The sequence below is a fragment of the Anas platyrhynchos genome, chromosome 1 (genome assembly GCF_047663525.1).
Source record: "Anas platyrhynchos isolate ZD024472 breed Pekin duck chromosome 1, IASCAAS_PekinDuck_T2T, whole genome shotgun sequence".
NCBI lineage: Eukaryota > Metazoa > Chordata > Aves > Anseriformes > Anatidae > Anas > Anas platyrhynchos.
In genome coordinates, this window is record NC_092587.1 from 140,835,874 (window position 1) to 140,848,363 (window position 12,490).

Here is a 12,490-nt window from a genome sequence, read left to right on the forward strand (position 1 = left end):
TGGCGGCGGGGCCGGGGCCGGGCCGGGCTCCGTGAGGCGGATGCCCGGGGGCGGGGGCAGCCCGGCGGAGGCGGCCGGCGAGGCGGCGGCGGCGGCGGCGGCGGCTGCTGCTGGCGGAGGAGGAGGTGGAAGTGGAGGAGGAGGAGGAGGAGGAGGAGGAGGAGGAGGAGGAAGCAGCGGTGGGGGGGTGGCGGCGCCGCCGGCGGTGTCGGGCAGGATGAGCCTGTCGCCCAAGGAGCTGTCGAGCCTGCTGAGCATCGTGTCGGAGGAGGCGGGCGGCAGCACGTTCGAGGGCCTGTCGAGCGCCTTCCACCACTACTTCGGCAAGGCCGAGCACTTCCGCCTGGGCTCCGTCCTCGTCCTGCTGCTGCAGCAGCCCGACCTGCTGCCCAGCCCCGCGCAGCGCCTCACCGCCCTCTACCTGCTCTGGGAGATGTACCGCACCGAGCCGCTGGCCGCCAACCCCTTCGCAGCCGTCTTCGCCCACCTGCTCAACCCCGCGCCCGAGCGCGGCGGGGATGAGGCGGAGCGGACGCCGCTCTCCGGTGAGAGCCGGCCCGGAGGGCGGGGGGATGGGGGGTCGGGGTCGTGACACTGGGAACCCAAGGGATGTTTCTGCTCAGAAAGAGCAGTCAGGCACTGGGACGGGTTGCCCAGGGAGGTGGTGGAGTCACCGTCCCTGGGGGTGTGCAAGGAGAGGTTGGGCCTGGTGCTTGGGGACATGGGTTAGTGGGTGACAGTGGTGGTAGGAAATTGGACCAGGTGATCTTTGAGGTCGCTTGCTGCCTTAAAAATCACGGAGTTGTTTCTTCCTTCTATCTCCACAGGCTTCTTACCTCCCATAACTCCCCCTGAGAAATTCTTTCTCTCTCAGCTGATGTTGGCCCCCCCTAGAGAGCTGTTCAAGAAGACTCCTCGACAGATCGCGTCCATGGATGTAGGAAACATGGCCCAGTCAGTGGATATAAGCGGCCTTCAGCTGGCGTTAGCAGGTAAAGGAGCTGTGGTTCAGCTGTGAATGGAAGTGTGAACTGTCATTTGGCTTTGAGTTACTTGAGGAAGCACTTGTATATCCTAAATAGGGAAAAGGTTGGACTAAACTTTAGAGTTTTCAAGCACTGATTACGTCTTAGCTATTTTATTGTACTTAGGAAGCTGCTTTTTAAGCACATATGTCACTGCCTTAAAATGAGAAAAATATGCAAGTTTTGGAAGACTTTCATCTAAAATTAGGTGAGGTTTTGGTGTATTTTTTCCCTTTTCTCCTATGTAGTACTTCTGGTATGAAATTGGCTACTACAATTGCATCTTTGCTGTTCTAAAATTAACTTAGATTTTACAGTGTTAGCTCAGGAGTGGTAAGTGGCCTTCTTTTATCATAGAACTACAGAATGGCTTGAGTTAGAAAAGACTTTAAAGCCCACCCAGCTCCACCGCCCTGCCATGTGCAGGGACACCTCCCACCAGACCAGGTTGCCCAAGGCCTGGCCTTGAGCACCTCCAGGGATGGGGCATCCACAGCTTCTCTGGGCAGCCTGTGCCAGGGCCTCACCACCCTCATAGGGAAGGATTTCTTCCTAATGTCTTACCTAAATCTGCCTTGTTTTAGTTTGAAGCCATTACCCCTTATCCTGTCACTACGCTCCCTGACAAAGAGACCCTTTCCTAAGTGACAAGGTAGCACAATGTGATGCTTATCCTTTGACAGAAGAAGGAAAGGACCAGGAACATGATTGTTCTGCTCATGTTGACTGGGGAGTCACATCTGGGGCCACTCTAAAACAGAAAATATTGTCAGGGACAAGTTGTCAGTTCCGAAGGAGGGGGATTCCTAGGCATGTGCAAATGGAACTACTTCAAAACTGGCCATCCACTTCTGTTCCTGAACCCTGTGGCTTGCCTCTCTGAGGTCAGGCACTAACTAGGCTTTTTCTGCCAGGCACTCATATCTTGGTCTTGTCATTTTCATGTAGAATTTGCCACTGATTTCTTTTTTTTTTTATGCTCAGACACACTGTCCCATCTTCACAGTGTACAGATGTTCAATGTCCTCCTCAGTTGCTATTTCTAGGCTGCAGGATCTTTTCAAAATGGAAATTGAGTACCCTAGCATACTGTCAAGAGGGAAAACAAACCCTTCTGGCTCTTCTGTTCATCCTGGCTGTGTTTTCAAGGACATTTCTGTCAATTCAGAGTCTTGAAATTTCAGATAACTTGTGACTTCAGCATAAGGCATACATCATGCCTGAACAAAACCTGGATTGCTTCATCTATTTTTGTTTTGCCCTTGATTCTCTTGTTGTGTTTCATGTTAAAGCTAAAACATGCAGAGAACCTCAAAACTGTAGGGATAGTTGCTTTAGGGCATGCATTTTATTCTGTCCTTTTTCTTTAAATACCATACACTGATGGCTTTATGTACAGTACAGAGCCATTAATGATGCAAAATCGAGCCCTGTGAGATGTGCTTGTATCATTATTTACATACTCAATAAACAGCATGCATCACTAACTGTTTATGAGCCATTGCAGGAGTTGTGTAACAAAACAAACTACATCTGAAAAAAGTTAAATCTGTGTTTCTCAGACTTCTAGCTCCCTAGAATAAATGCCTGCTTTCTAGCCACTTTCTTAGAGGACAGCTTTTTTTTCTTTTTCTTTTAATAATTGTGACGTTTCCTGTCTGTCTATCTCTAATGCTTCAGAAAGTCTGTAAAGTTTTCAGAAGTTTTCGGCGCATGTCTCCTATTAATGCAGGATGAAGTGATGCTGTTTACAGTGTGTAAACATGTTGTATTATGATAGATGCTTAGATACAATGTTTGGAGTGGAGTATTTGTGTTGTTTTCCTATGCATTTAATCAAACTTAACAGCTGTAAGTTGTGGTAGCACCTCAAAATTGTGGCCCTGAGTTGAATTTTGGGCTGTTTAGAACTGGATGAATTTGAGCTGCTTTAGAATATAGTTGCCAAATGAAATTATTTAGAAAGCATAAACATTTTTCAAAGAGTGTATTTATCTTTTTTTCTTTTTCTTTTTTGTGAAGCGTGGGGGGGGGGGAAAGCACTTGGCTTGTTTTCTGAATTTAATTGTGACAATTTTGCTTGGAGCTGTATTATGATTTTTTTTTTCCTGTTGAACGTACAGTGTTGGCATAGAGCACCTTGGGAATCAGCTTTAAAACTTGCTTTGTTCTATTCTCCCTCTGGTTTGCAGCGTGTTCACTCAGGCTTTGTGTCTGTAACTTGATTTTGTTCACCTAGTGTGTTACTGTATCAAAAGTGACATCCCTGCAGCTAGTAGAAAGTGACTTTGGGGAAGTGCTCAGGAGTGTTTGTTTGCTAAATTTGATGGAAGGGTAATTATCCTGTACTGAAAGTTGGGTTTGTAATATACTGTAGGGCTTTCTGTTGAGAATCAGACAGTTTGTTGTTACTTGTTTAAATAGGGGAAAAAAAGGGGGGGGAAGGGTAGATGAGACATGACACCTCCATATAGGAACCTATGTGATTGTATTCAGATTAGGTTGTGGTTGGTTTTTGTTTGTTTTTAATTTGATGTATTAGTTCAAGTTGCTGGATTTGTTCCCGTTAAATAAGCATGTTCCATTTTACTGATCTCAGTTCATGCTTTTGCTTACCTGAAACTAATTTTTGAAGCAGTGAGGGCTAGACTTTTAAACTTAAATGTATATAAAGGGCTCGTAGAGGCTTCTAACACCTGTGAATTAAAGGAGTGTGTCTTAAACTTTCGTTTTTCTACTTAAGCATCATTAGCAGTTTAAGATTATAGGGATACAAACAAATCAGTGATTTTTATTGACTGATATATTTAAGTTCTAGATTATAAAAGAAAAGAAAAAAAGGCACCCAATGTTCTTTTCAACAAAATGTTCTTTTTTCTTTCTCTTCAGAGAATTTGATTTGTTGAATCAACTAATCTGTTTGGTGGCTGAATGAAAGCTGGAATTTGAAACAGTTCATAAAGTAGATGTATTTTATAGACCAGTTCATTTTTACTTCAAAAATGTTTGTTTGAAAACAGGTGAAAAACATGCTAGCTGCATTTAACAGAAAAACATACTATGCTGTGCTACTTCAGTGAGCATATATTCAAACGTTTGCACGGTCTGAAATAACTTGATAAAATAGGACAGAAAACCCTGAAAGAAACTAGCACTAGGTGATGCTTTCTTTTGATGATCCTTCTGACACTTGCAGGAATTTCACTTCAAACATTTCTCAAGGATTTGGTCACAGTCACATGAAGTAGAGCTCATGTGGATGGGAAGCTGTGAAGGGTCTCGTGGCTGCACAAGAAGGAGCAAACACGCTTTGCTTGAAAGAGATAAGGTCCCTATACTGAATCTGTCAGCACTGTGCTCAGTTAGAATAAGAAGTAGTATCTAATTTCATGTGGGACCAGCAATTTTGGACTTCCAATTACTTGAGGGTTAATCTGCTATTTAATATTCGCTATGGAGGGTGAGAGGGAAGGAACGCAAGGTGTAGTTGTGTAGTGGGTTGTTGGCTTCCTTTGTGTGTATTATTTTTGCTAAAGTGTTAGAAAACATGGTTTCTCAGAAATACAGAGAATACAGAAGGTAAGCTTTTAAGCCTTTGGATGCAGAAGAGTGATAGGCTGTGCCAGAAGAACACCTAAAATCTGGCAGTTCAAGTACTGAGCCCACTAGTTTCTCTTAGGCAATTTTTTTCACATTTTTGGTAATCTTTTCTGTAACTTGCTTAAGTTCTGCAATTTGGGCTTTAAACAGACCCTTTCACAGGATTGCTTTATAATTCCTGGTTGTGTAGAATCCTGCATCAATTAAACTCCATCTTTTTCGAGCACTTGCTGTAACTTGACAGCAAATGCAAAAGTAGCTTATGTGATGCCAGTGAGATGTGTTGGCTAAATCTGAATAGCTGACTTCAGTTCTAGTGTGCCCCTTATTGCTGCAGCGTGTAAATGTAGCTCTGCAGATTTTTCACTTCCCAGCTCTGAGAAGTGATGGCAAAACTAGATATGTTATCTGAACTCTTTCAGGAGTATCGTGTGAATCCACTCATTAGCTTTTAAAAGCAGATTACATCAGTAACTTACCTTTCTGAAGTCAAGACTACATTTCACATTCATTTCTATTTCATCTTTATCACTGCTGCATGCTTCTGTCCCTCTCCTGTCAGAATGGCATTCTGAGTACCAGCGTTGAACTTTATGTTGTTCCCTCTTTCTTTTAAGCTAGCTCTGCTCTAAAGCTGATTGTTTCAGACTACTTTTAGTATTCCAGGCATCTCCGTTTCAATTTTATGCTTTAATATTGTGGCCTGACCTTCTTCCAGAACGCCAGTCCGAGTTGCCAACGCAGAGCAAGGCCAGCTTCCCCAGCATCCTCAGCGATCCTGACCCAGATTCTTCCAACTCCGGTTTCGACAGCTCTGTTGCCTCCCAGATCACTGAAGCCTTAGTGAGTGGGCCAAAGCCTCCTATAGAAAGTATGCGCATTTTCACATCTTTGTGGTTGTAACTCATGACATGCTGTGTCCTTATGCTTCTCCAGATGAAATGTAGTATGATTCAAAAGTATTTTCCAAGTATCAAATGGCGATGGAGATGAATGAAATAGCACAGAACTGCATCAAACTATTTTCAGATCACTCCGTGACATTCATATTTCCAGGTTTTTCAAAATCTGGAGTGTATCTTCAAGCTGTTTCCTGTGTTGGCTAAAAAACTGGCTCTGATGCCCCTCAGCTCTTAGTGCCCTACACTAAGATCTGCATTCCTGCTCCAGGAAGCAGTTAGTGGGGAAGGGAAAAAGACCATGCCTTGATGGCAGAAGCAGTAACTTAGTGATCTGAGCCAAGAGGAAAACCACTGATGTAACAGCATCTCTAAAAATGAGGAATAAATGTTTGTCAGGAAGATCATAATGCTCTTCCCAGTGTTACAGCTTAAAGAAATGTGGGCTTTGGGGGCTTTCTTGTACTGAAATAAAACTGAATACCTGAAGTTTAAAAAAAACGTTTCACATTGTTGCCTTTTTAGGTCACTTTCGACCAGAGTTTATTCGACCGCCGCCTCCACTCCATATATGTGAGGATGAATTGGCCTGGTTAAATCCAATAGAACCAGATCACACAATTCAGTGGGATAAATCAATGTGTGTGAAAAACAGCACTGGAGTTGAGATAAAAAGAATCATGGCAAAAGCTTTCAAAAGTCCCTTAACTTCCCCACAGCAGACGCAGGTAAGTATCATGCAATTAATCTGTTTAAATTAATTTTTCTAACAAGTTGTTTGTTAGATTGATGTGTTTTTAATTAAAAAGTGATCCACATTTTCTAATTTAGATCTGTGTTCTGATTCAGTACTTTTAATTGTCAAAACCCAAGAGTTTTGACTTGGGTTTGTACTAATGAGAGGAATCTTTAAACTTCATAGCATTGGCTGGATGTAGTTAAGCTGATCAGTGGTACCAGTATTTTTCTGCATTGGAAGTCTTTTGATAACAAAGTTGTTTCTGCTTCTGTGGAAGCTTTCAATGAGAAATGAGTTCGGAAATGCTAACACTGAATCTTTGCTCAATTTACTAGTATTATTCCCTTTATTTCAGTGGGCTGTTCTTATATTCATTATGCAGCACTACAAAATATGCTTTATTTACAGAACTCTTTCTGATGTTCTGACAACAATGAACTTGAAATTGAGATTTCTTCTGCTGGACAGAAAACTAAAGAAGGATGACTTTTTTCCCCCCCCCCCCCTACCTTCCTTGCCACCCACTGATCAAAGACTATTAAAGCCTTAGTAAAGGCTTTGTTGGCACTGTTGTCTTTAAATAGAAGTGTTAAGGAAATACACGTGCAGTGTATTTCAGTAGAGATGCCTAAAGGCTTATAGTTCTCCTGTAGTTTACATATATTATAGCTGTTACTTCAAGCAGCAGTGAGAATAGTTAAGAAGAAAAAACAATTGAGAGTTGTTGTGTATTGTTTTGTGTTTTTTTTTTTTCTTTATAGCTCCTTGGAGAACTGGAAAAGGACCCCAAGCTCGTTTACCATATTGGTCTTACTCCTGCCAAATTGCCAGACCTCGTTGAAAACAATCCTTTAGTAGCTATAGAAATGCTGCTCAAACTGATGCAGTCTAGTCAGATAACAGAGTATTTTTCTGTCTTGGTCAACATGGACATGTCCTTACATTCAATGGAAGTTGTAAATCGGTAAGTACTCTCTCAAATCTTACGTGCTTCAGGAAACTTATCAAATAAAGACAATCTGCTGAACAGTTTTTAAGTGACTGTGGGGCTGGCTGCAGGGCTGTAGGTGGATGCATTCCAAGCACTACCAAAAGAAACATAAATAACAGAAATAAACAGGAATCAGTTAGATTAGAGTGAAGTGAAAGAAATGAGCATCAGTATCATTTCCTTTTCAATTTCTGTGTTGTCTCACCTTTTTAATGCTCTTTTAATAGTAAGAGTTGGTGTGCTCTAACTATGCCTGCAGAGGAAGGCAGTGCTGTGGAGTTGTAGCTTTCTGCAGCTTCTGGCTTTTCTAAATCTGTTTCTTTCATAAAAGCTATACTTGCATTTTGCCTTTAGATAAAGAAGAAAAACACAGCTTGTTTTGGTCCAGATTCAATTTGTAGGTAGCTTTGGGTTAGTCATAAAGAATTGAACCTCAAACATCCTCAGTGCAGAGAAAGCTGCCAATTTCCAAGTTCCTTTTTTACTGTGGTGCTGTTTGAGAATATTACTGTAATACCATTTCCTGTTAGCATCATCAAAACTGCAATTTAACAGGAAAAAAAATGCTACTTCCCAGCAGAAAGAGTAAATTAGATGTTGGAGATATATATTAAATTTTATATCAGTTATATATTAACATACTGTATTTTACAGCACATTCCTTGCACAGATGCTATTCTAGTTTAATTTTTCAGCCCCTGCTCCAAGAATGGAGAGGCTTATTCAAAAGAAAAAAAAGGCAGTGTTACTCTTGATCTTAGCAAAGTGTTTCTACATGGAGAAGAATGGGGAAATAAATATTGTCGTGTAGGTAGCTTCAACTGGAGGTGGTAATTATTAGAAAGTAATTTTACTACACTGTTTGATGTTTGATTCCAAACAGTATTTAAAGGAGGCATTTGCTTAAAAAAAACTTGTGTTCTTGATGCAGATTAAGTGAACAAAAGTTGGCATTGTTAAATAGCCATCCTGCTTTATGCTCTTGCCCTGTCTTCGTTGGAAATAACTTATGCACATAGTTACACCCCGTTTTCTTAATGAATGCTGGCACTTTAAATGGGGGACTTCTCAGACAGCTAATCCCCACAAACTACCAGAGAACATCATTCCTACTTCCTTCCATTTCTTGGCAATTACTGAATGCGAACTGCCAAATCAGCCTTGTTCCGCAGTCCCTTTGCAGCAGAGCTGAATCGTACCTCAAATATTTGACAACAGGAACACACACACCTCCCCAGTGGTGCAGACTTAGGCAGTTACTGCCCTGAAGGTTGGGGTAGTCGTTGCAACAGGGAGAAAGGGTGGTAAGAAAAGCGTTCTTGCTCCTGTCTGGGGTAGTTGAACCACCAGTCAGGCATGCTGGTCTTCCCACAGCAGAACTTGCATAGGAAAACCCTCTCAAACTGCAGAATGACTACTAGAGGTACTGATTTTTAAGTGAAAGAAGACAAAAATTTGGTACAAATGTCTAAAATTTCCCTGTTGCCAGGCCTTTTACTGCTTGAGATGGGACTGGTTAGAGTTATAGTCTAATTCTGTTGTAATTTTATGACAGTTTTACTATGTATCATTGTAACTTATGAGCTGTAGTACTTCAAAAAAACAGTGGTATCTCAGATACAGCAGTCAGCACTGTCAAACAGCAATAGGTGTCCTTTCTGTTAACCCTTAAAATGAATACCATTCTTTGATGCAGTAGTTCTCCAATTGTTCTGCAGTAAGAAGCTTCTGGGATCATCATGCATTGTGAATCTCATTCACGTAGTCAGTGTCTCCTGTATTTGAGCTCCAGATATTGAAGCTGTTTCAGTTTTTAGGACTACAATCTGGATCTGAAAGAACTAATGAAACACATCTTTTGACACACACAAAAGTCACATGGGTTGTGTACTTCAGGAAGGAGCTCAGCATCCAGATTCACTCTCTGGAGTTCAGATACGGATAAACCAAATCGTATTGCAGAAGAATCTTGGCATTCAGACAGCTTAAGGCCTTCCTCTTAAATTTGAAGTTACATCATAGACTCGTTTGCGTAACATGTCTTTGTAGGTATGTCAAACACACTAAGAACCAGATCTAATTTAGTTTCTGTACTGTGTTGGGTTTAAAATAAAAAGGTTTTGACCCCTAAGAAATCCAAATGTTTAGAATTATGTCTGTGAAGGTTTTTAGAAATCAGCTCTGTATGACATGATCAGGAATAAACTAGTATCACTGCTCTAACTCATCTGTTCTGCAACAGAATCTTAGTATTTCTAGCTACATAAACCATTGGATATTTTTAATTTGAACAGGCTTACTACTGCAGTTGATCTCCCTCCTGAGTTTATTCATCTTTATATCTCCAACTGTATCTCTACCTGCGAACAGATTAAAGACAAATACATGCAGGTGAGTACTCTGCTCAACTGGTCAGGAAAAAGGGTCCAGGGTCTTGCTCTGTGTGACATGTGCTAAGACTTTATCAGGGTGATAGCATTAAAGAAGCAGTAAGACAGAATAATTTATTTCAGAGGTACTTTTTTTTTTCTTAATGCGCTACGCAGTTCCTTAGTGTTTAACAATTACTGTTTCACCTTTCTACAAGACTCCACAGGTAACTACTGTTCTGTTTTACTGTAGATATCATACACTTCTCCCTAGCAATACTACAGTCCTATGACTCAGGAGCCTAAGTGCAAAAAGCTTATCTGTCATTCAGTGTGACTTCTCTTTACTTCTAGCATGAGATGTTTGTTTTCTACTTAGTTTTGAGCTTTTTTTGCTCCACAAGTGTCTCCACCAGTTCCACGCTTCGAGGTGATGTTACAAAACTCCTGTGGAAATTTTGCCCTTCAATTTTCTCTATTACTGACCCATAGTAACTTTCAGATCTCCTTTAAACCCTAAAAACCCTTTTCTTTTCTGCTTTCATAATGCCATAATCTCTTCTTCCCAAGCCAGTCTTAATTCCTCAGTACCAGCATGCAAGTTGTAGCCACTTCAAGGATCTTTAACCCTCCTTGTAGCTGTTACCTGCATGTTGTATGAAGAAGTACTTCCCTTCTTTCCTAAAATTATTTATGAGTTTCACCAAGTAGGTCTTGTTTTCTTGGATATTTTTTTGGTGAAGGACAGTTCCATGTTCAGTTCACACAAGGCTTTGAGTCCAGACCAATTCCTCCCTCAGCTTTTCTCCTCTCCATACTGGATTGCAGCCTATTTAGATTTGTGCATTTTAGATTTCCCTTAAGCTTTTTGGCTTCCTCCTCTAGCTCTGCTATATCCTTAAGCTGCAGAGGCCAAAACTGCACGTAATGAACAGGATGTAGGTTCAGTGTGGTTTTGGACAGCAGGAAAATCCCCTCTGTCTTGTTCTAAGTACCTTTCCAGATGCTGACTAACCACTTGTTAGTTTCTGGTGGCTGCTGATGGTTTTCTGCTTTGGGACTTGGCCAGAAATGCATGGATGCATTGATCTGTGACTTGCTGAATAGCAGGGGAGAAAAATAGCAGAGCTGAGAACATGCTCACAGAGTGGGTGGGCACTACTGAGATTGTAGAGCAGCTGTGCTTCTGGCACACAGGACAAAATAAAGAGAAGAGGGTCAAGGAAGACACACTGATCAGCAAGGAGCAAGCAAGGTGTGTGAGATCTGACATTTGTTAATGCTACCTAATGAGGTCTCACAGCAGCTGAAACACAAGATGTTTTGTTTGAGAAGCACCATTCAAAAACACTCCTATCAGAAGTAAACAATTACAATCCTCAGAGTTTGGGAACCGGCCAACACTTTGCAGTTGTACTCTTGTTCTGAGTTTCATATTTGCCGAAGTTATTCTTGTACCTAGTCCTGGTGCTGCAGAAAACACATGATGCCTTTTGACTGTAGCAAGGGAAACAACTTGTTCAGTTCCTGAATTTCCTTGGTGTAGGTAGGAAATTTTGAGAGCTTAGTTCCTCTAAAAATAGTTGACTGCTTATTTGCCTTCATCCCAGTCTGGGGAGCAGCTGGTTAGCGACTGGGTGGGTCTGTATAATTGCCAGCTCCTAGGTCTGCAGTTTACCATTCTCCATGTGCTCTACAAGGTGCTACCTCAGCAGCCCCTAGGAAGGAGGAATGCAGCTGAGATCCCAGCTTCTCACTGGAACAGGCATGGAGTTGCAGCTCACAGCCACAAGCTCTTCTGGGATTAAGTATCCCTCATTTCCTTCTAAGATACAGCAATACTGCAATGTGTCAGTTCAGTGATAGAGTGCTTCCTGCTAAGCAAGGTTGGGATCAGTTCTGTAGCTGTCATTTCCCAGTTGGAGTGCCTTAATTGCATGCCCACTGGGAAGTTTTGAGATTGAAGCTTGTTCATTTTTCTTTACGGTGTTACTTGTAGAAAATGAGACTAAGCAAGAACTGTGTCCATAGTGATGACAAGACTCTTGGGGTTTTATTCATAGATTTACATGTGTACATGTGCTCTGTACTTTCATATATATATATATAATGCAATCTGGTACCTTATTTGTGCATGTACAGAGCTTGGGGAAAAGACTACTGCTGTAGCTGAAGTTCTGCTGAAATGCCTCAGTTAAGAGGGTTGTGCTGCTCAGGGCCAACAAACGTGGTTGCCAACTTTTTATGTGGATTATGTTCTCTTCTGTTTCAGAACCGCCTGGTACGTCTTGTTTGCGTCTTTCTTCAGTCTTTAATCAGAAACAAGATTATTAATGTACAGGACTTGTTTATAGAAGTGCAAGCATTCTGCATTGAGTTCAGCCGGATAAGAGAAGCAGCTGGCCTCTTCAGATTGCTGAAGACTCTAGACACTGGGGAAAATCCATCAGAGACAAAAACTTCCAAATAAAACCACTTGGTCACTGGGGGGAGGGGTGGAATATGAGTGTTCTATACCAATTAATTGTATATTTTAAACCAAAATTACTGGATTAATAATGTAATACACTATAAATAGCATTTTATGCATTTAAACAATAAATGTTTTTCTGATATGTGTGCTTGAGTTTGAAATGTTAGGCCTTACCCTTAAGCTTTCTTTGACTACAGGTCATGAGCATGTCCTGAACTATAGGCTGTATTCCCAGAGAGCCTCTATTCACAAACAGCTTTGGATAACTGAAGTCAACTGCTATCCAAATAAGTAATTTAAATTCATGTTGGCTCTTTCTGTACTCTGTAAGGCCTCCTAAAAGCTGGAACCACCTTCTGTTAATGATGTTCCCTCTTCTCACTGGGAAAGGGAA

General features: G+C 41.5%; 1 protein-coding gene and 1 long non-coding RNA gene across 2 annotated transcripts; one reads left to right on the plus strand and one right to left on the minus strand.

Moving 5' to 3' along the window:
• Positions 1 to 25: 25 nt before the first annotated feature.
• CNOT11 (CCR4-NOT transcription complex subunit 11) lies at positions 26 to 12,238 on the plus strand. Its single transcript, XM_038173233.2, has 7 exons — positions 26 to 545; positions 828 to 992; positions 5,344 to 5,496; positions 6,050 to 6,252; positions 7,025 to 7,227; positions 9,549 to 9,645; positions 11,896 to 12,238. Exons 1-7 carry the CDS (start codon positions 41 to 43, stop codon positions 12,091 to 12,093), a joined length of 1,524 nt encoding a protein of 507 aa, XP_038029161.2. The 5' UTR covers positions 26 to 40; the 3' UTR covers positions 12,094 to 12,238.
• On the minus strand, positions 6,763 to 7,872 carry LOC140000675 (uncharacterized). The gene is made up of 2 exons (XR_011805801.1): positions 7,460 to 7,872; positions 6,763 to 7,348 (listed from the first exon to the last, which is right to left on the minus strand). It is a non-coding gene; the product is annotated as an uncharacterized lncRNA (long non-coding RNA).
• Positions 12,239 to 12,490: the final 252 nt, after the last annotated feature.

What these genes read in the sequence shown, in the direction of transcription:
- CNOT11 (XM_038173233.2), top strand. Translation starts at nt 41, where the DNA reads ATGCCCGGGGGCGGGGGCAGCCCGGCGGAGGCGGCCGGCGAGGCGGCG. An exon ending in TCAATGGAAGTTGTAAATCG is followed by an intron (nt 7,228 to 9,548) that starts GTAAGTACTCTC and finishes TAATTTGAACAG; the next exon opens with GCTTACTACTGCAGTTGATC. An exon ending in TTAAAGACAAATACATGCAG is followed by an intron (nt 9,646 to 11,895) that starts GTGAGTACTCTG and finishes CTTCTGTTTCAG; the next exon opens with AACCGCCTGGTACGTCTTGT.